Source organism: Leopardus geoffroyi, chromosome C1, assembly GCF_018350155.1.
Source record: "Leopardus geoffroyi isolate Oge1 chromosome C1, O.geoffroyi_Oge1_pat1.0, whole genome shotgun sequence".
Taxonomy (NCBI): domain Eukaryota; kingdom Metazoa; phylum Chordata; class Mammalia; order Carnivora; family Felidae; genus Leopardus; species Leopardus geoffroyi.
This window is the reverse complement of record NC_059328.1, coordinates 20,166,371-20,187,364: the sequence shown is the minus strand read 5'-3', so window position 1 is coordinate 20,187,364 and position 20,994 is coordinate 20,166,371. Positions and strand designations below refer to the sequence as shown.

General features: G+C 49.6%; 2 protein-coding genes across 2 annotated transcripts; both read left to right on the top strand.

The window, feature by feature from the left end:
• Positions 1-1,800: 1,800 nt before the first annotated feature.
• On the top strand, positions 1,801-8,873 carry GPATCH3 (G-patch domain containing 3). Its single transcript, XM_045476217.1, has 7 exons — positions 1,801-2,272; positions 3,607-4,031; positions 5,596-5,770; positions 6,368-6,427; positions 7,255-7,376; positions 7,498-7,625; positions 8,133-8,873. Exons 1-7 carry the CDS (start codon positions 1,837-1,839, stop codon positions 8,347-8,349), a joined length of 1,563 nt encoding a protein of 520 aa, XP_045332173.1. The 5' UTR covers positions 1,801-1,836; the 3' UTR covers positions 8,350-8,873.
• A 165-nt stretch (positions 8,874-9,038) lies between these two features.
• GPN2 (GPN-loop GTPase 2) lies at positions 9,039-20,231 on the top strand. The gene is made up of 5 exons (XM_045476218.1): positions 9,039-9,635; positions 10,213-10,369; positions 12,670-12,830; positions 13,836-13,966; positions 17,692-20,231. The coding sequence occupies exons 1-5, from the start codon at positions 9,225-9,227 to the stop codon at positions 17,762-17,764; spliced, it is 933 nt and encodes a 310-aa protein (XP_045332174.1). The 5' UTR covers positions 9,039-9,224; the 3' UTR covers positions 17,765-20,231.
• Positions 20,232-20,994: the final 763 nt, after the last annotated feature.

The window sequence follows — 20,994 nt, the reverse complement described above, 5'->3', positions numbered from 1 at the left end:
AAAAAAATTTTAAGTATATGTTAAGTGTAAAGAATAACAGTACAATGAACCCTCATCATGTCCCATAAATTTTGAAGTCACCTCCCTCCTAAAGGTAATGATTACCCTGCATTTGGGGTTAATCATTTCCTTACTTTTCTTTCTTATTTTAAGTCTTATTTATTTATGTATCACTAAAAAGTAGTTTTTAGTTTGTATTTTTCAACTTTATATAAAGAATTCTATTTCCTACTTGCTCATTTTCCCTCATCATCATATACCTGCTGAAAAGTACTAAATGCCGGGGGCGCCTGGGTGGCTCAGTCAGTCAGGCATCTAACTTTTGACATCGGCTCAGGTCATGATCTCACAGTTCATGGGTTTGGCCTGTGCACTGGCAGTGCGGAGCCTGCTTGGGATTCTCTGCCCCTCCCCCGCTCATGCACTCTGTCAAAATAAATAACTTTAAAAAAATCGTACTAAATGCCAACTTTTTGCTCTTACAATCACTGCATCTATGAATACTCATATATATTGTCACATAAAATACAAATCTGGACTCAGTAAGGAGAGACTTCTTTTTAAATGATTGTTGCAAGCGAGGAAAGGAACTATTGCAATGGAGAAGAAACTTATTGCGATGGGACCATAAGATCTACACGTGCCTTCAAGGTTGAGACAAGAGGAGTGGATCATTCATAGGGAGGAGTAAACAGGGCTAGAAAGAACTGGGTCTGAGGAAGTGGGGTGATCAGGAGTGGCAGGATGAGACAGTAGATCAGAAAATGTTTTACCCTGAACCCAGCCTATTCTCAGGAGGGGTTGTGCGCTGGCTCACCACTTGGTGGGTGGGTGGGGGAGGCAAAGTTCAGGGACTTGGGGGAAGGAGAGGAGCTTAACCAAAGTTTGGTTAACAAGCATTTGGTTCTGATTGATCAGTGGGGACAAGCAGTTCATCTAAGCGTTTACAAGGCAAAGACTGGAATTTGGAGTCTGTGGCTAGCCTTGACATACATACGTACACAAGGGAGCACCCGTGAGTTTTATCTAAGTCATATAAGGAGGCGTGTTTCTTTGCAGTAAGCTGTGTTCTAGAACACAAAAGGGTGGGATCGGGTTTCTTAACCTTCACTGTTTTCCAGGATCACAGGGCTGGGTGAAGCTCAACATTGTCAATACAGGGACATATGCAAAAATTTAAGTATATACAGAGAAGTGGAATATGGGTAGCTTCACTTCCTTCTACGGGGTTACGTCGTATTGTTTTCCAAAGTGGTTGTACTAGTTTCCACTCCACAGCAGTGCATGGGAGATCCAGTTACTCTGCACTATCACCAGTACCTAGGATTTAAAATTTTTTGCCAATCTGGTGGATGTTAAGTACGTCTCACTAGATTTCCTTGATTATTAATGCGATTGACGCTCTTTCATTGTTAATTGGATGTTTAGTCCACTTTTCAGTTGGATTATCTCTTTCTTAGAGATGTGTGGCAGTGCCTGAATACGCTTTGGAAGAAGTGGCTGAACCACTAAAATGTCTCTAAACTGAGAAAACTGAGATTAGGTGTGGGAAATCCCCAACAACTAAAAATCTTAAAAAGTGCCCCTCCCTCAGGCTTCTAATTTTATCATCATCAGAGTCTTATGAAAGCGATCTGTAAACACATTTCCCAAGTGATGTTTTCATCATCACCGGCTGCTCTCTGTGGGAAACGGACCCCAAATCCCGCGCCTTCTCAGCTCCTCAACCACCACCCGACGGACTAATCACCAGTTACACATCATTGCACCACAGAGGCCTCGGTGCCGCGATATTCTCGCGAGAGTTGGAAACAGCCGATCATGTGACAACGCAAGATGGCGGTGCCCAGCGAGGCGGAGGAGGAGGCCGCAGTCTACTTAATAGTGAGCGGCATTCCCTCGGGTTTGCGCTCTGCCCATCTCCGGAACTACTTTAGCCAGTTCCGAGAACAGCGCGGCTGTGGTTTCCTGTGTTTCCACTACCGGCATCGGCCTGAGCGGGCTCCTTCCCAGGCTTCTCCCGACTCTGCCCCAACTCCTATCGGCCAGGTTCTCGCCCAGACTTCAGTCACCGATGCCCGCACTCTTTCCCCTCCGGACTCTGCTCCCGCCCAGACCCGCACCTGCTGCTGCGTCATCTCGGTACGGGGGACAGCTCAGGCCCAGCAGCTTCTTCGCATGTACTCCGGCCGCCGGTGGCTGGATACTCAGGGGACTTGGTTGCCTGGTCGTTGTTACATCCGCAGACTTCGGCTACCTACTGAGGCATCAGGTACGGATGGGGAAGATAATAGACTAAGCCTACCGGCCCTGGAACAGAGACACCTTTCATGAGGGGATAAGTCAGGTCTCTGATTATCAGGCTCTTTAAGAGTTTAGGTCATTGCCGGACAGAGCTTCAGGCTCAACGCCAGGTTAAGTTTACGGGTGGAGGTCGTGGGGGGAGGGTACGGAAAGACGCCTATTGGGATGATCCTTCTTTTTCCAGTTTATTACGTTTCTTCTGAGACCTTTTTTTTTTTTTTTTTTTTTTTTTTTTGCTCTCTGAGAGGTCGATATTGCACTGACACAGAAGGAAAAAAGGGAAACGAGGCTTCTTATTCACTTATTGTCTTTATTACATTTTTTTGTTGCTTCCTACCCAGCCCTCTCTTGGCAAGATGCAAATGAAAAGACAATCTCTTTTCTCTGGACAGCTCTGGAAGTCACTTTGGTGGGTGGCAGGGAACAGCGCAGAGTTCTCTAATTCATTTATTCGACAAATCTAGCTTTTGTGCTCACAGTGTGATTCTCGCTGCTGTGCAGAAAACAGACATAGTCTGTGCTCAGGATTCAGAGAGGAAAACAGATCTGTAAAAAAGTAACTGTCACAGAGATGGCATTCTAATTGTTAACATTTGCTGAGCACTTCCTGTGTGCTTACTAGGCATTGTTCTAAGCCTTTCATTTTCTTATTGACTCCTCACAACAATCCTATAAGGTAGGAGCTATTGTTACCCATTTTATAGGTAAGGATACTGAGGGATACAGAAGGTGTGTTACGTGCCCAAGGTTACAGAGCTAGGAAGTGGCAGGGTCACAGTACAAACCCAGGCATATTGACCCAGAGCCTATGCTCTGTATCAGCAAGTGTGAGATGACAGAGGAGGGAGAAACTGATCTCCTAGAGGGATCAGGAAATGTGGCTTTTCATCTGGATCTGAAAGATAAACAGGAGTTTGTGGGAAGGAACGGTGTTCAAAGTAAATGGCACTTGCAGAGACACAGACAGAGATGTGAAAGTCCATGGAACTTTCAGGGCATGTTAAATTGTTTGGGATGGTTGAAGCACATGGTTTGAGGATGCACAGGGAGTGGGGGTTGGTGGCAGTTGAGAATCAAAAAGTCGACAGGAACCAGATCTAAAGAAACTTGTGTGCTCAGCCAAGGTGATGAGAAATGGCTTGAAATTTTTAGGTGGTTCTGGTCAGGAAATGGAGGAAGTTACTCTGGAAAAGTATGAAAGGGAGGAACAGCATTAGGCTAAAAGATCTGAGCCAATTTCTGGCTCAAGTGTTGCTGGAGGCTTCGAGGTTTCAAGAGCCATTCTTTCTTCTGCTTTCCAAGGTTTCGGCTCCTTTCCTTTCAAAACCCGCAAGGAGCTGCAGAGTCGGAAAGCTCAGAGTGAAGCCTTTACTCTGGCTGATCTGAGGCAACTGCCAGAGCTGAACCCACCAGTGCTGATGCCCAATGGAAATGTGGGGACTCCTCTGCGGGTCTTTTTGGAATTGATCCGGGCCTGCCGCCTACCCCCTCGGATCATCACCCAGCTGCAGCTCCAGTTTCCCAAGACAGGTTCTTCCCGGCGCTATGGCAACGTACCCTTCAAGTATGAGGACTCAGAGACTGTGGAGCAGGAAGACCTTGTGTATACCGCCGAAGGCGAGGAAATACCCCAAGGAAGCTGCCTGGCGGACATACCAGCCAGCTCCTATGGAGAGCTGGAGGAGGAAGGGGAAAAGGAGGAGGAAGAAGAGTCACACTCAGATGACGTGAGTAGAGCGAGCTATCCTTTCTTTGCTGGCAGCTTAGAGAGGCTCGGCCATCAATATACTACCACTCTTCAATTGTATATTACAATAGTTCTAAACCTGGCGGTGGGGTGGGGTGGGGGTGGGGCGGTTCTCAGGAGAATTCCAAAGAGTTAGAACTCCCTGCAATTAAATATAAAACTATAAAACTACATTTGCATGTGCAAATATGCATTTCTTTGAGGCGAGAGGCCAGAGCTTATTGGAAGAGTCTCAAAGGGACCTTCTTTGCATTCTCTAGAAGGAATATAAGGAGGGTCCTCTTCATAGATGAAAATGTACCCACCAAGAAGTAAAATCATCTAAGGAATTAGAGGCAGATGTGGGATGTGAACTTGGTCCCCTTTGCTGCTTGTCTAACCTCTGTGTGCTTTTATTATATGGCTGAGAAATCACATCTATTTTCTGACCTTGAGTCTGTGGCTTGAACACCAGCTTCCACTCTCATTTTTTATCATGTGCGATAGACATTTCTTCTACCTCTTTCTCCAGATTTGGGTGTTCATCCGTAAAATTAGGAAAGGTGTGCTTTGGGGGGAAACTTTGTGCGTGTGCATACTCTGGGTGAAACAATAATTCATCTGTGTCTTCCAACTGCCAGCCCAGAGCTGCTAACATCTGTACTACATCCTTAGTGTAGTACTCTCTGGACTTTTCCCAGCGCCTGCTCTGCAGCAGTGATTCCTGAGGCTTCTTGGAGTTTAACTAGGACAGGAGCCCCCAAGATTTCAAGCCAGGAGTCATCCTATCATTCTGGAAGTCTAGGCAAGCAGTTGTACACATAGGCTAGCGTAGGATTCCAGAGACATTCCAAGATCCATTTCCTGCCCTGGAAGAGCCTTAATGCTGCCTGAAAAGAAAAAAGCAGCAGCATCTGGAAAGGCTGTATGGTGTAGCCACGTGGGTTTGAATGCTGGCTCTGCCACTCTCCGTGTACTATCTTGGGCAAATCACCTTACTCCTCTGGACCCAGGTTTCCTCATCAGTAGAATGGGAATGATGGTAGTCAACCTCACAGGGCTGTTGGGGGGATTAAAGGAGCTAAGTTATGAGAAGGGCCTGACGTACAGTAGACAATAGGTATTACTTATTGTCCCTTTTTTCTTTACGACATAACGTATAGAGGCCTAAACAGCGTGTACCGATTACCTCCAAACTGAGGAGTTTGGAGACGAGCGAGAGTGCTGTGGCCTCAGTGTGGGGGCTTCACGTGGGCTGTAGAACTTGAGGGATGAGGATTCACCAGGTGAAGAGAAAGTGGTGGGAGAGGAGGGCAGATAGTCCCAGCAGGGGGAACAGCATGGCCAGAAGCACAGGGATAAGAGTGAGTTGGGCTTGGGGGAAGGCACCACGTGTTGTGACACGGGATGGAGAGATGTGTTGGGCAAGGCTCCAAGGACCAAATGTGTGCTGCTTCTAAGAGAAATTTGGAGGAATGGAGCCTGCTGTGCTCTGAGCTGCCCTCCTTGTGGGCATGAGGTCAGGATGCTGAACAGACAGATCACCTCTGACCACCTTCTCCAAGGACGATGACCGCGGTGAGGAGTGGGAGCGTCATGAGGCACTGCATGAAGATGTGACCAGGCAGGAACGTACCACTGAGCGGCTCTTTGAGGAGGAAATCGAGCTCAAGTGGGAGAAGGGCGGCTCCGGCCTGGTATTCTACACTGATGCCCAGTTCTGGCAGGAGGAGGAAGGAGGTAATGCTGGCATCAGGCAAGGGCAGGAGTGATCCCTGCTGCATCCACTCAGGGCTCTCCATTCCACATGGGATTCTCTGGCAAGGAGGCCAAATATGGGGCTAGAGAAGAGACTTACCTTGATTGTGTATGAGAGGCCAGTCATCCTTTTTGGGGGTGGCGGATTAGTGGAATGAGGAAAAAATGCCCTCCGCCCCTGCAAATTCTGAATGCCCCTCAGCGGAGATATTTTAAAATATAATCAAAAGCCCCAAGTTCTAAGGGCACCTGAGTGGCTCAGTCGGTTGAGCATCTGATTCTTGATTTCAGCTCAGGTCGTGATCTCATATTTCATGGGATCGAGCCCTGTGTCAGTGTGGCGCCTGCTTGGGATATATTCTCTCTCTCTCTCTCTTTCTCTCTTTCTCTCTCTGTCTCCCCCTCTCCCCCCACTTCTCTGCCCCACTCATGTACACTCACTCTTGCTCTCTCTCAAAATAAATAAACATTTAAAAAAAAAAGAGCTCCAAGTTCTAGAACATACGTCTAAGTCTAGATTTAACTCTCAACAGAGCTGTGAATCCTTAGTTTACTCTCTTTGATGCTTTGTATTTGCAGACTTTGATGAACAGACAGCCGATGACTGGGATGTGGACATGAGTATATACTACGACAGAGGTACTGGGCCAGGGATTACAGTATGGGGAGGTGGAACTGGTGCCCTGACCTTGCAAGGACACTCTACTAGGGCTTGCTTAGCAGAGGCCGAGACAGGACCAGTTCCCCTGGGGTAGCCCACTGAGAGCGTTCCTCTCTTGAATCATCTCTAGTTGTGTGCATTAAGTGCTGGTTGTGGGCAGAGCCCTTTTCCTTTGTAGAGGAAGGACATGTGGGGTCAGCCCTCAGGAGGCTCTGGTTCTGATGGGCAGACCCTGGTAGAATGGGAGGTTGAGGTGTTCAGGCTCTGGTTGAGAATTTAGATTCTGGAGGGGTGCCTGGGTGGCTCAGTTGGTTAAGTGTCCGACTTTGGCTCAGGTTGTGATCTTGTGGTTTGTGAGTTCCAAGCCCCACATGGGGCTCTCTGCTGTCAGTGTGGAGCCCTCTTTGGATTCTTTGTCTCCCTCTCTGCCCCTCCCCACTCGCTCTCTCAATCTCTCTCTCTCAAAAATAAACAACAACAAAGATTTTTTTAAAAAGAGAGAATTTAGATTCTGGAGTCAAAAATGACCTGGGAGAGGTTGGGGTAGGAGGAGAAGACCTGAGTTCTAATTCTGTTTCTCATCTTATGGCTCGGTGACTTTTCTTTACCAGTTTCCTCATCTGTAAGATAGGAAAGCCAGGGTTCCTACTTTTGGTGAGCCTCCAGTCTAATGAGAGAGATCATAGTAAAGTAATAAAACACCATAAAGATGAATATGCAAATCTTGTGAGGAGGTCCTAGAAACCTGATTTTCCCCCTTTCTGCTGAGAGAGACCCTTCTACAAACTGAGCTCTGCTTCCTCAGATGGTGGAGACAAGGATGCCCGAGACTCTGTCCAAATGCGTCTGGAACGGAGACTCCGTGATGGCCAGGAGGATGGCTCTGTGATCAAATGCCAAGTGGGCACCTTTGAGCGCCACACCAAGGTAAGCACTGTGTCTAGCCCATCAACCCCTCTCTTTTCCTTCTCTATCTCCATTCTTTCTGCCACCCCCACCCCCCTGCCCCGCAGCCCCATCTCTTGAGTCTTTGCCATTCCCTCCACAGGGCATTGGACGGAAGGTGATGGAGCAGCAGGGCTGGGCTGAGGGCAAGGGTCTGGGCAGCCGGTGTTCAGGGGTGCCTGAGGCCCTGGATAGTGATGGCCAGCACCCTAGATGCAAGCGTGGATTGGGGTGAGTATGGCCAAGAGACTTTCCTGGGGGCCCAAGCTAGGCTTTCATCTGTACCCTGGTTTCCCCCCTTCCCTCTGGTTTTGGAAGGGTATTGGAGACTCCTAGGGTTGAGCTTCAAAGCAGAATTAGAAGGAAAAGGTAGGTCTGGCACTATTAATTTTTTAGACCAAGCTCTAAGGCTTGATAGGATCACTGATCTCCTGTGGAAGTCATACCCCCTGGTCTGAGGAGTTTGGACTTGATTGCTGTTAGGGAGTACCTGTAAGTCACAGAATGGTGACCGTTTGTTCTAAACTCTATGTATTATTTAAAATGAAGGCAATATGTGAGACCTCTGGTTGCTGGCACTGTCGATGGAGAGATAAGAGGACTGAAGAGCAAAGATCCAAATTTAAAGGCTCGATCTTTGGGACAAACCAGACGTGTAGTAGCTACTTCTCTGTCTTTTCCCAACCCTTTATTGGAGTTTGAGAGCAGGCCTCTCAGTTTGAGCCCTTTTTAATGCAGGTACCACGGAGAGAAGCTACAGCCATTTGGGCAACTGAAGAAACCCCGTGGAACTGGCTTGGGGCTCATCTCCACCATCTATGATGAGCCCCTACCCCAAGACCAAGGGGAGTCGCTGCTCCGACGCCAGCCACCCACCAGCATGAAGTTTCGGGCAGACGTGGCATTTGTGAGGAGTTCCAGCTGTGCCTTGGACAACCCCTCAGAGCATGAGTGACAGGTTCCGGCCTTCCTTAGTATCACTCATAACTGCACCAGTGGCAGCCCTCTGCCTTGGCCTTATGTCCCACCACAGCCGAAAGAACTCTGGGACCAGTAATCTGCGCAGCTTGTTCACAGTGTTCTGTTCAGAACTTGCCTTCTGGCGCTCTACCTCAAGGACATTTTTACCAAAAGCTCCCTATCCTCTTTTAATATTAGCGCTGAATGACCTCAGTGGTCTCCTAACCCCAGTCCTTGTTTGGGCTTGCCCATGTTGCCTCCTCCAGTACCTTGAACAGTTGGATTGACTGAAGTTGTCAGCACAACCTTCGCTGAGCGGGGGGTTCACTGTAAAGGTCAGAAAGAGGGGGAAACGGGCCTGGAAGAGGAGAGGACCCGCGGTGTTTGGGAAGGGACGATCTTGGGGCGGGCCCTCCATCGCCTCCACCCGTGACTGGCTGGGAGCGGACAACGGAAAGGTCGCGGGAAGGTGGCCCGGGTGTGTGACCTAACGGGAGAATAAAGAAGTTTACTACCAGATTTCTCTTTATCTTCCAATTTGGGCCGGGGGAAGGTCGGGAAAATCTGGGCTAGAGTTCCCCCCACCACCCCAAACCCGCTAACGGAGCCCAAACCCGGAGGGGAAACGCGCCGCGTCGCCACGCCCCTAGGCGTCAAGCCGCGCCGTCATCCTGGGGGCGGGACTTCCTCTCGGGGCTCCCGTCGTTTCCGACGTCGTCCGGAAGTCGGGCGCTGGTCCCCTTACACTGCGCGGTTGTCTGCGGTTCCTCTTTCGGCTACCCCGGGGCCGAAGTGTACGTCGGGGATCCCGTAGCCTTCGGCTTGTGTCTCAGCCGAGCTACCTGCTCCGCACGGGGCTGCGTGCAGCCTATGGCGGGGGCCGCCCCGACCACGGCCTTTGGGCAGGCGGTGATCGGCCCGCCTGGTTCGGGGAAGACCACATACTGCCTGGGCATGAGTGAGTTCCTGCGCGCGCTGGGCCGGCGCGTGGCGGTGGTGAACCTAGACCCGGCCAACGAGGGGCTGCCGTACGAGTGCGCTGTGGACGTGGGCGAGCTGGTGGGGCTGGGCGACGTGATGGACGCGCTGCGGCTGGGGCCCAACGGCGGCCTGCTCTACTGCATGGAGTACCTGGAGGCCAACCTGGACTGGCTGCGCGCCAAGCTAGATCCCCTACGCGGCCACTACTTCCTCTTCGACTGCCCAGGCCAGGTGGAGCTCTGCACGCACCACGGCGCTCTGCGTAGCATCTTCTCCCAGATGGCGCATTGGGACCTCAGGGTGCGTCTTGGGTCGAGCAGGCTTCTTTTGCAGATGGAGGAACTGAGACAGGGAGGACAGATGCCACGCCCCCATGTCACACAGCGAGGTAGGGGCCGAGTCGCTTTGGAGTAAAACTGGTGTGAGTTCGAATTCAGGCTCTGCCACTGACTCGCTGTGTGATCCTGGGTAAGTCAGTTTCTCTCTCTGAACCTCAGTTTTCTCATCTGCACAATGGATGTCCTAGCACCCAATTTGGGGTTGTTAGAAGTAGGGAAAGGGTTATGTAGAAAGTGGCATGGTGATTGCTGTTGTGACTTGGTGGGCAAAAGTAAATGAAATAGAGTCAGATGTAGTCAGAATGGAACTAGTTGCCCACGGGGAGACTTGGTGCAAGGCATCTTGTAAGGAATAATGCCCCATATCTCCTGGCAGAAGGAAATGAGTGTGGCTATTAGAATGGAGCAGAAGCAGGAGGAAACTAATGGGGAAGGCTTGTACTCTGTCCTCAGAAGTCCTCAGTCTCTTGAGAAAGACATAGGCCCCGATGTTTCCTGCCTTCCCAGGCCACTCACCCCGTCTCTTCCTCTCCTTCCAGCTGACTGCTGTCCACCTGGTGGATTCTCATTACTGCACAGACCCGGCCAAGTTCATTTCAGTACTGTGTACTTCTCTGGCCACGATGCTACATGTGGAGCTGCCCCATGTCAACCTGCTCTCCAAGATGGACCTCATTGAGCACTATGGGAAGTTGGGTGAGAGCTCCTGTTCTGGGCAGGCAAGGAGTAGGGAATGAAACATCTCAGCTGCAGGGAGCTGCCTCCAGGTCCTGACTCCTGTTTATTTTGTGCACACTCTGTATGCTAGATACTGTTCTGGATTTGGGGGACAAGAGAGCTATAGATGGTGATATGTACACTGCAGAGGAATTAAAGTGAATGGTTGGGAGTGAGTTGAATGAGCAGCACTATTTGAGGATGAGATCTGAATGGTGAGAAGGAGCCAGCCAAGGCTGAACTGTTCTAGGCAGAGGGACCAGTAGGAGGAAAGGCCCTTAGGGAAGGAGTTTTTTTGTGTTTAAAGAAAAAGTGGGGGGAGGGGAGGAAGCCCAGAGTAGTTGAGGTAGCAGTAGGGGAAGGGTGGTAGGAAATGAGGTCAGAGAGGGGGGCCAGGGCTAGAACCTGTACTGTTGAAACACTGGGGAAAGCCAGTGATGAATATTAGGCAAGGAAATAGCACGAATTAAGAACATCATTGTGGCTGTTTTGTGGAGAACGAATGAGAATGAGCAAGAATGCAAACAGAGATGTTGAGGAGGTTTTTTGCAGCAGCCTAAGCAGTGGTGGTGGGAATGGAGAGAAATGGATCGATCCAGAACTTACTCAAGAAACAGGGTCGCTTGGTGGGTTGGATGTGGAGACTGAGGAATTAAGGATGACTTCAGGGGTTCCTGGGTGGCTCGGTTGGTTAAGTGTCCGACTCTTGATTTCGGCTCAGGTCACGATCCCGGGGTCATGGGATGGAGCCCTTCATCAGGCTCCGCCCTGAGCATGGAACCTGCTTGGGATTTTCTCTTTCCCTCTGCCCATCTTCCCTACTCACATATGCTCTGTCTAAAAATAAATAAGTAAATAATTTTTTTTTTTTTTTTAAGGCTAGCTGTCAGGTTTCCAACTGAGCCAGTGGACAAATAGAGGCACCTTTGTCAGGGTGGGAAAGATTGAGGGAGAAGCAGGCTGGCACAAGGCAGGAGAGTTGCCTAGGGGCCTCATGGCCAGCATTTTTTTTCCTGCACAATTAGTGCTCTCCTGAGCTGGGGGCATCAGCTCCCTAAATAGCATCTCCAGGCACAAAGGAACCTAGAGAACAAAAACTGAAATGACCAGCAGGGAACAGGAAGAAAGGTTGTTGGGATCATGGGGTCACAAAGTGTCAGGGCATTGTCCAGGGAGGCCTACTGGCTCTCAGTCAGGACATGGAGGGATGTCAGCACCTTGGAGGGGCCACCTCAGCCCAGAGTCCTGGTCCGTCTCTTGTTAAGCCCAGAAGCCCTATTTTATCAATGCCCAGATTTGCAGTCTTCCTGAGCCCCTCTCCTCGCCCTTCATGGCCCCAGATGGCTACATGGTGATCCCTGACCTTTCTAGCTCTGACTCTGGCCAGTCATCCTTACAAAAGACTGTTGTGCAAACCAGATGAGGCCATTGAGGCCCAGAGACATTACATGAATAGCCCAAGGTCAGTCACACAGCTGATGTGTTAGCTGAGATGAAATCTAAACCCACATGCACCTGGCTCAAACTGCTTCATTCCTGGGGAGAAATGTACCTGTCAGGCAATCCAAGAAGTTTGTTGGAATGCCCGGGACATTATTCCTTGCAGGCAGAGGGATGTCAGTTTCTGATTAGAACACAGGAGCCAGAATGCAGGGAGTGGGTCAGTCAGTCTCCAACAGCCTGATTGCCTTAGCTCACTGTGGGCCAGACCAATAGAGTAGCCCAACTGACTTGAGTTTTTTGGCAGAAATGGACAGTGCAGGGAGGCCCAATTTCCTTTTCTTAGAGGAAGTTTGTATTCATAGAACTCCGAGTCATCTAGTCTGATGTCCTCATTTTACATTAAGAAGGAACTGGCCCAGAAGGGAAAGTGATTTATCCAAGAAGCACCCTGCTACAATCCTTATAGTGCGTGTGCTGGGTCCTGGGGCTACTACCTGACTGTGAGCTCCATGTGGCATGGACCAAGCGCTGTTCTTGGTACACATTCGATACCGTTATTTGTTACCATTGAGCAAGTGCTTCTCTGTACCGGACATTGGGATTTATAGCATTTAGTCCTCACAGCAGTCCTGTGTAGCTACTACGTGGCAGAACCAATGGGTAAAACCAAGTATTTTTTTCTTAGTAACTTCATTTCACTGCCTTGACAAATATTTGTTGAATGAATGAATGAATGAGGGAATGAAGACAAAAGGAAGAAGGAAAGGAAATGTGGTTCCTGTCCTTGGGTCTTTTAGCCTGATGCCAATTGCTCCTGAACTCGTTTCTCTCCTTAGCCTTCAACCTGGACTACTACACAGAGGTCCTGGACCTCTCCTACCTGCTCGACCACCTGGCTTCTGACCCTTTCTTCCGCCACTACCGTCAGCTCAATGAGAAACTGGTGCAGCTCATTGAAGACTACAGTCTGGTCTCCTTCATCCCTCTCAACATTCAGGTACTAGGGACTAAGAGGCCTCTTCCCTTGCCTGTAGGCTCTGACAGTGCCTGGAACTTCACCAAGCAAGGGTACAGGAGGCTCGGAAGGCCCAAACAGTGGTCTTTGTCCTGAGTCCAACTGTCATTCAGTCCTCTTGGTTTTACGACCAGTGGCTGTCATGGGCAGGATTCCAATAAAGAGAATAGACCAAACTTTGGCCCTGTCTATTCTGTATTGCTGGGTTTTCTCTACACATGTTCCCTCATCCGTGTGAAAATGGGTGATATCAGAAAGTCACCATCAAGGGACTTCACCAAAGCTAAAGATAGGTCTCTCGACCTCATTTAGGATGGGCAACTATGTGTTGACTTTGCAAAGTAGTACCCAACCCCTGTGCATGGACTTGAGCAAACTTATCTCTTCCCTGTTTAATGCCATGCTTTTCTCCTCTGAAATGAGAAAGTGAACTCCACAATATTAATCATAACAGTTACCACTTATTGAAGGCTTTCTGTCCTAGGCATTATGCTAAGGACTTGTACGTGCATTATTTTGATCTTTCCTTCCCATCATGTGATGTATGGACTGGTCTTACTACTTTTATGTGAACAAGCAAGTAGATTATATGCAGATTTATTGGGTGCCTAAGTGAGCTAAGTACTGTGCCAGGCACTGAGGATACCTCCACAGAAAAGTCCCTAACCTCATGGGGCACACAGTCAAATAGGGCAGGCAGAGGAGTTAATAACTTGTCAAAAGTAAGCTCTAATCAGAGCTGTAGGATAGACCCAGGGGACTTTGGGTGTGCATAGAGGAGCTTATCTGTTCTGATTTGGATGGGTTGGTGGTCAGGAGAGATAGGATGTAGCCAGGCCTCTGGGGACAAGTGGAACTACTCCAGGCACAGAAGCTGCATGAGGCAAGGTTGAAAGGGATGTTTGGAGGCTGCGGGCACTTTGAAATGTCCTCAGTTCCACATGCCTCTGTTTCACTCACAAGGCTGTTTCTCTCCTCCCCACCCAGGACAAGGAGAGTGTCCAGCGGGTCCTACAGGCTGTGGATAAAGCCAATGGCTACTGCTTCGGGGTCCAAGAGCAGCGAAGCCTGGAGGCCATGATGTCTGCTGCAGTGGGAGCTGATTTCCATTTCTCCACGTATCCTTGCTCTCTAGCCTCTAGGCCACGGCCAAGGGGGAGACATGAGGCTCAGGAGTGGCCACATCTCCCCTTGTAGATGACTGATCTCTTGCTGACCAGTTGGGCTCCTTGGTGACTGTCTCTCGGGTGCAAAGGCTGGTCCCTTAGATGGCTTCAGTGTTGGTTGTACCTGAGGACAAAGGAGGATACTGATCAGAAGGAGCAGCAAATACGGATGCAAAGAAATGAAAAGGCATTGGTCGTTTGGGAGAGATGCAAGGGGTTCAGTTTGTTTCTTGTCCTGACTGTGAAAGGGAAAGGGGGGTGTAGGGGTGCAGGGGTAGTAGGCAGGGCTGACGGTGGGGGGCTGGCATGCCCTGCTGAGGCGTGTGGACTTCCGCTTGTGGGTGGGCGGTGGGAACCAGCATAGCCTGGTTGTGCAGGGTGTGACATGGTCAGGTGTACGTTATTTAAAAGCCCTCCGAGTGCAGAAATTGCGTTTAAGGGATGTGAGCGGAGGCACAAGAGCGTTTACAGTCTGTAGATGGAAAGAGATGAAACGTTAGTAGTAAGAACGGAAAGAAGGGTACAGAGTGGATAAAAGGAGGTGGGCTACCAGCGTTGGTGACTGGGTGGTTATGGGAATAGATGGAGGTGGAGCAGAAGTTAGACTCTCAGGTTTCTGGCTAATACAGCGGTACGTGCGGGTGGTTCTGTTGGTCACTGAGGCAAGAAAAGGAAGGGAAGAGGACAGGCTTATCACCTGGATGGGAGGGATGGACGCTGGCAGATGTGCTGTGTTTGAGGGGACCGTGCGACAGCCAGAGCTGTCAGCTAGACCTCCCAAACTGGAGCTGGATTCGTGGCCAGTGGGATGGAGCTAAGGTCACGTGCAGGTGTCCCGCAGGTCACCGAGGCCGCGAGTGAGGCAGGACAGGGAAGCGCAGGCCCACTAGGATGGTTTCAGACATTTGACACTTACACAGCATGCCGGAGACCAGGGGGGCTTGAGAGCCCTTGGTATGGAGGAAGACCATTCCAGCCAGTACCTTCTGATCTGTGTCCGGCCCTTCCACACGTGGGAAACCAAGCTCGCAGGGAACCAGACAGGTTGTAAATAAAATGATGGCGGTAGAGCGCGCAGTGCTCACTGAAGGGGTTGAGCTGCTACCTCACACTTGCAGTTAATGTCGGCAAGTTAAAAAAAAAAAAATGTCGGCAAGTTCAACTGCAGGTGCTCAGCAAAAACGTGAACGGACAGTTTCGGTAGTCCTGAATTTTTTTGTACGCTGTGCATTGCTTTATGCATCCGTACGTGTTATGTAAGGTTCTGTTTGTAAAACGGTACACCTTTTGATAGATGATTTAAGGGATTTTCAAAGGTATTTTTAACCGTATGCATTTGTGCTGATTTTATTTATTTTTATTTTTTATTAAAATTTTTTTGTGTTTATTTATTTTGAGAGAGAGAGAGAGTGGGGGCAGGGGCAGAGAGAGAGGAGAGAGAGAGAATCCCAAGCAGGCTCCAAGCTCAGTTCGATATCTTGAACCGTAAGATATCACCTGAGCTGAAATCGAGAGTTGGGACCCTTAACTGACTGCGCCACCCAGGCGCCCCTATTTGTGCTGATTTTAGATTCTGCCCCCTACCCTAGTCCTCATAAGGTTCAACTTCATTCCACATCTAAGACAGTTAAGGATTGGGGCACCTGGGTGGCTCAGTCAATTGAGCGTCTGCCTCTTGATTTCAGCTCAGGTCATGGTCTCACGATTCATGGGATCGAGTCCCGCATCAGGCTCTGTGCTGCCAGCACACAGCCTGCTTAGGATTCTCTCGCCCCCTCTCCTTTTGTCCCTCCCCCAGCATGCTCAGAGTGCACTCAAAATAAATAAATATTTTTATAAAAAGAAAACTAAGGATTGGTATAAAGAAGGGAAACGTCAGCTCTCCTGAGGAGCGTGTGGGTCAAGGAAGCTTCACCAAGGCAGTGGTGCTGGAATTGTGTTATCTTAAAAGTGAGGGTTAACCGGGCTGATTAAGAGGGAAAGGGAATTCAAAGCAAAGAGAGTAGTATATACAAAGGCATGGCGGTTCAAGGTCAAGGCACGTCTGGGGAGTTGCAAGTAGAATAGCACGACTCGTGGGCAGGACAGGGCTTTGGCTGAAGAGCAGTGATAGGGCCAGACAGATGGTCAAATAGATGCAGGGTTCCATGTGCCCTGCCCAGGAATGTGGACTCCAGGTGGAGTCCAAATGCAAGTTTGAGGTTATTTCATGTCAAGCAAGATGGACTCCACTCATCCTGAGTGATTCTCAGGGCGACTTGCACAGGAACAAGGCATTATTTCTTGAGAAAAAGAGAGGGGGAAGGGGCACAGGTTCAGAGTCTGCTTGAGTAGGGGTGCCGTGGGTTTTGGTGGATGGATCCCTAAGAGATGAGAAAGAAAGTCCGTACCCTGAACATCATTTAGTGAACTACATACTCTACTGGCAAAATCTCATTTAATCCTCATTCGGTCCCTTCTTTTTTTTTTTTTTCTCAAGTTCATTTATTTTGAGAGAGAGAGTATCCCAGGTATCTGCACTGTCAGCGCAGAGACTGATGCAGGGCTCGAACCCGTGAGATCATGAGCTGAGCTGAAACCGAGAGTCGGACGCTGAGCCACCCAGGCGCCCTTCAGTCCCTTCGTATAGATGAGGCAGTTGGGGCTGTGAGAGTGACAGGTCCAAGGTCCATCTCCCAGGATGTGCTGGAAGGACAGTTCAAACCTCCGTCTCCCTGGTTGTGGAACCTCAGTTTCTACTAGGTGAACCTCACTGGAGTCACCTAGTAGAACAGCCACGGTGGCCATCCTTCCGTGTCCAACTGCCATCTCCTCCTCAGACCCACTCCCAGACCTCAGGCCGGCCAGCCTCACGGGGCTCACTCAGCAGTATCAGTCTTTTCCTCCGTGAGTCTGATTGGCATCCTTCCCACTCCATGTCCCTGCTGTCCCAGAGAGGTAGAAAGAGAGAGGTAGAAGGCACCGGATAGCGCAAGCAGAAGTTAGTTGTTATCTTTGAGCTCCCGAGTTCCCTCCCGTGGCAGAAGAGAAGTCGGAAACACTTAGCACCTGCTGTGTACTAGGTGCCATAGTAGGCACTTTGTATTGTCTTCTTTGAGCCTCACGACTCTTATCTTACAGACGAGAAAAAAGGATGTGGCAAACTCAGGATTTAAACCCCCAGTGGTCTGGCTCCAGAGCACGTGACCTAACACAGCTGCAGGGTTAGTGCCGTCTGGTCCTTTGATCCTCAGCAATGTGGGGAAGAGGCGAATACAGAAGCATTTGGGTCTGGATTGTTTGTTTGTTTAATGTTTGTGTATTTTTGAGAAAGAGGAATCGTGCAGGGGTAGGGGAGGGGCAGAGGGAAGGGGACAGAGGACCCGAAGTGGGCTCTTTGCTGACAGCACAGAGCCCGACGTGGGGCTTGAACCCACGAACTGTGAGATTATGACCTGAAGCGAAGTCGGACGCTCAACCGACTGAGCCACCCGGGGGCTGGGGGCTGGGTGTTTTGAGGGGCCTCTCAGACCCGGTGGGTGCCTATTGCCTGGAGCTATAACGGTGAGAAAGGGAGAGGGGTGGGAGCAGAATCCACCAGACGTGGCTATCGCGCCGGCATCGGTAGAGGTTGGATCCTGCCCAGACCAGTTCCCCACCCTTGCCTGTGCCAGCATCCTTGACACACCCTCCCTCAGCACCCTGGGCGTCCAGGAGAAGTACCTGGCATCCTCAGACCAGTCAGTGGAGCAGGAAACCATGCAGCTGTAGCAGCGAGCTGGGCCCTGCAGAGCAAGAAGCAGAACCCAGCATTGGAGAAAGTGGCAGCCGCCGATGACCACGGCCAGCCCTGCCGACTCAGATCGAGAGCAGTCTCCCCAACCAGGCAGAGCACCCACCGCACCCTCAGTGGTTGCTGTTGCCAGGAATTCAGCACCGGCCCCAGTCGGGCTACGATGGGATGTGCTACAAACACAAGAGTTTACTTTCTACTCTTTGTGACCTCCAAGCTTTCCTCAACCGTCTAGGTCCAGAGAGTTGGGGCAGAACAAGGGAATGGGACCTTCCCTTAGAAGAGGCCTATGTCTTCATACAGGACGTCGTTGCCGTCCAAGCACAGGACTGTGCTAGAACGGACGCTCAGTCTCCGGTGGTGCGGTTTTGTAAATTCGCAGTTGTAGCAGTGAGCCCGGTGCCTGAGTTTCCACAGGTGATGCTCCCTAGCAGATCTGAGTGTTTTGTTTTCATGGTATTTATTTTATGGTTTTATTCCTTTGGGGCAAGGGTTAACTAGTTTTCCATTTATACTGGTCATTAAAAGTTTACTTTGAAATTGCAAAAAGTGAGTTGTTTGAAGAAAAATATTAAGTATACAGCATGACCTCATAAGGAGTGTGGCTTGAGGTTGGAAATAATGGGGTTTGCTTCCTTTGGTTCTTCCTGCAACTGGTTGAGTGTAATTCATATTTTCAACCAATAGGTGGCAGTCCAGGCTTAGCAGTCACAGCCCGGAGGCAGCAGGGGACCGATGGCAACTGTGCCAGAAGTCTCATTTGCAGACACTTGGTCCTGTTAACATGTGAGAAGGGCTCGGCCTTTTACAAAGTGCTTCCGCACACATGGTTCTCATGTGGCTCTCACAGCCATTCCCGGAGATCTAGACAAGATGGAATATTAGGAAGCCCCATTTTACAGTGAGGAAACAGATGAGTTTGAACTTGGGTCAGCCTGGCTGTCTCATTGTCCACTTTGCTGACTTCTTTTCTCTTTCTTTTCTTTTCTTTTCTTTTTTCTTTTTTCTTTCTTTTCTTTTCTTGTTTATTTGTTTACTTTGAAAGAGAAAGAGAGCATGCAGAGAGGGCCAGAGAGAGGGAGAGAGATTCCCAACAGGCTTCACACTACCAGCACAGAGAGCCTGATGTGGGGCTCGGACTCACGAACTGTGAATTCATGACCTGAGCCGAAATCTAGAGTCGGACTCTTGACAAACTTAGCCACCCAGGCGCCCCTTTGCCGACTTCTTAATGGTGAAAAGTCACGGCCCTTCTCCCACAGGATTTGTGGCCAATCAGGGGGAAGAATTTAAACACCTGTAGAGTATTACTGAATCATAAATCAAGGGGAAGATAGGTCACTGGGGGTTTGGGCAGTTGGAGAATTCAGCTTAGGAAAATCTGTTCCGAAGTGGCATTGAGACGGGGGTGACGGAGCTTTGCTTCCCAATTGGAGGAATCAGAGCAGAAGGCAGAAGAGTGAGGGGCTGTGAGGAGGCTCCTCTAGCTGGGAGAGTATGAAAGCAGCCGACCTCTGCTCCCACGCCCGGCCGAATGGGGGGTAATTACTAGGTGCTGCTTCCCCAGCCTCTTTCATCTGAGAAGTTCAAAGCACCGTACCCCTATTAACACCCTACAGTAGGTGGGGAGGATCAACAGCAAGCCAGGGAAACTGAGGCCAGGAGGCGCAGCCTGGGGATGCCTGTGAGTCATTTGTGGGGCCCGGAGCCCAGGAATCCTGACGCCCAGGTTGCTGGACAAATCCCTCATCAGGTAGGGTGTCAGGGTGGATCCTGTTTTGGAACATAGGACCAGTAGCTGTGGTCAGGGGTTCTGCTGCTTGCCCATCACCCTGGCTCTTACCAAAGCAAACCAGCCGGAAGGAAGGTGCCATTTGAACTTTATGGCCTTGCATCCAAGCACTCTGAGCATTTATTCTCTGCAGTCACAGAGTGGAGAAAGGCGGAAGTCATCCCACAGTTAATTTTCAGGCCTTGGTGTGACAGCAAGGGTATTTCCTCCTCCAGGAAATGTAGCTCTGTTCACCTACTGATGGCAAAATGATTTTCTGTTCCTCTGCCATGGTGGGGAGGAGTTGGAAAATGAAAAGAAAATAAGCCACCCATGATCCCATAACATATAAATAATAAAAAATCTTTGTAATCTGCAATAAGTTTTATATTCAAATGTATAAATATATTTTGTGTTTCTCAGTCTTTTCTATACATGGAGAGGGGTAGCTAGAGCATTTGTACAAGTGGAATATGTTATACTTGCTCTGTAACCTGCGTTTTCTAGTCAACACTTATTTCATCCAGTTAAAAATAGACCTCTTTAATGTCTACATAATATTCCATGGTAAGGCTATGACATTGTTTACCTGTCCAGACTCCCATGGTTAGCCTAAGTCATTACCAATTGTTTGCTGTTGTAAATTGTACCGCGATTATATTTTCGTACTCAAATCTTTGTCTGAGCCTCTGATTTTTAACTTCTGGAGAGATCCTAGAGATGAAACAGCTGATATTTCCCAGGTTCTGGATTCATATTGCCAAAATGCCTTCCAGAAAAGTGGCACTTTGCCTCTCACAGACACTCTTCTCACTTCCAGACCTCACTTGGCAATCATGAACAACTCCTGGAAGGAGGAAGCCATCTCTGAGTGCCTTAGAAGGGACCTTCCCGGTCTTCTCTGCTAACCACTGACATTAGGATATATGCATTTCCTGGCTTTGAAGTAAGGGCTCCCCCTGCCCCGCCCCGCCCCCAAAATTGGAAGATACTGTTTGGAACTTAGCAGAGGCCACAGCTAATTGGAAAGGCTTCCAGCCCAGATAAAGAGGCTTAGGAGTGAACGTGATGCCCTAAAACCCACAGAGCTGAAGCACAGCCAGTCTGCTCTCAGCTGTTTCTGAATTAGCAAGATGCTCACCCACAGTTGGCTGAGAATAGGAAGCCTGATCCCATTAGAGTCTGTGGGAAGTTCTGTCTTAAGAGATTCCCTCTCCTTTCCCAGGGCTCCTGAGAGGGGAGGGGAGTGATGGCAGACCCATCCCAGCTCTAGGAAGAAGGAAGAGTCCCAGATTAGTGCACACTTTGATGAAATCAGGCCTGCTGAGGGGAGGGGAAAGCCCTACACCTTATTTCCAACCCCTTGTGTCAACTCATCGTGTCCTTCATTTCCAGCCAAGGAGCCAACTTCAGACAGCCCCAGATGTCCAGGTGGCC

Bases quoted from the DNA above. Each gene is read 5' to 3' on its own strand.
- GPATCH3 (XM_045476217.1), top strand. From the start codon at position 1,837: ATGGCGGTGCCCAGCGAGGCGGAGGAGGAGGCCGCAGTCTACTTAATA. The intron at 2,273-3,606 runs GTACGGATGGGG...CTGCTTTCCAAG, and splicing joins GCTACCTACTGAGGCATCAG to GTTTCGGCTCCTTTCCTTTC. The intron at 4,032-5,595 runs GTGAGTAGAGCG...ACCTTCTCCAAG, and splicing joins AAGAGTCACACTCAGATGAC to GACGATGACCGCGGTGAGGA.
- GPN2 (XM_045476218.1), top strand. From the start codon at position 9,225: ATGGCGGGGGCCGCCCCGACCACGGCCTTTGGGCAGGCGGTGATCGGC. The intron at 9,636-10,212 runs GTGCGTCTTGGG...CTCTCCTTCCAG, and splicing joins TGGCGCATTGGGACCTCAGG to CTGACTGCTGTCCACCTGGT. The intron at 10,370-12,669 runs GTGAGAGCTCCT...TTCTCTCCTTAG, and splicing joins TGAGCACTATGGGAAGTTGG to CCTTCAACCTGGACTACTAC.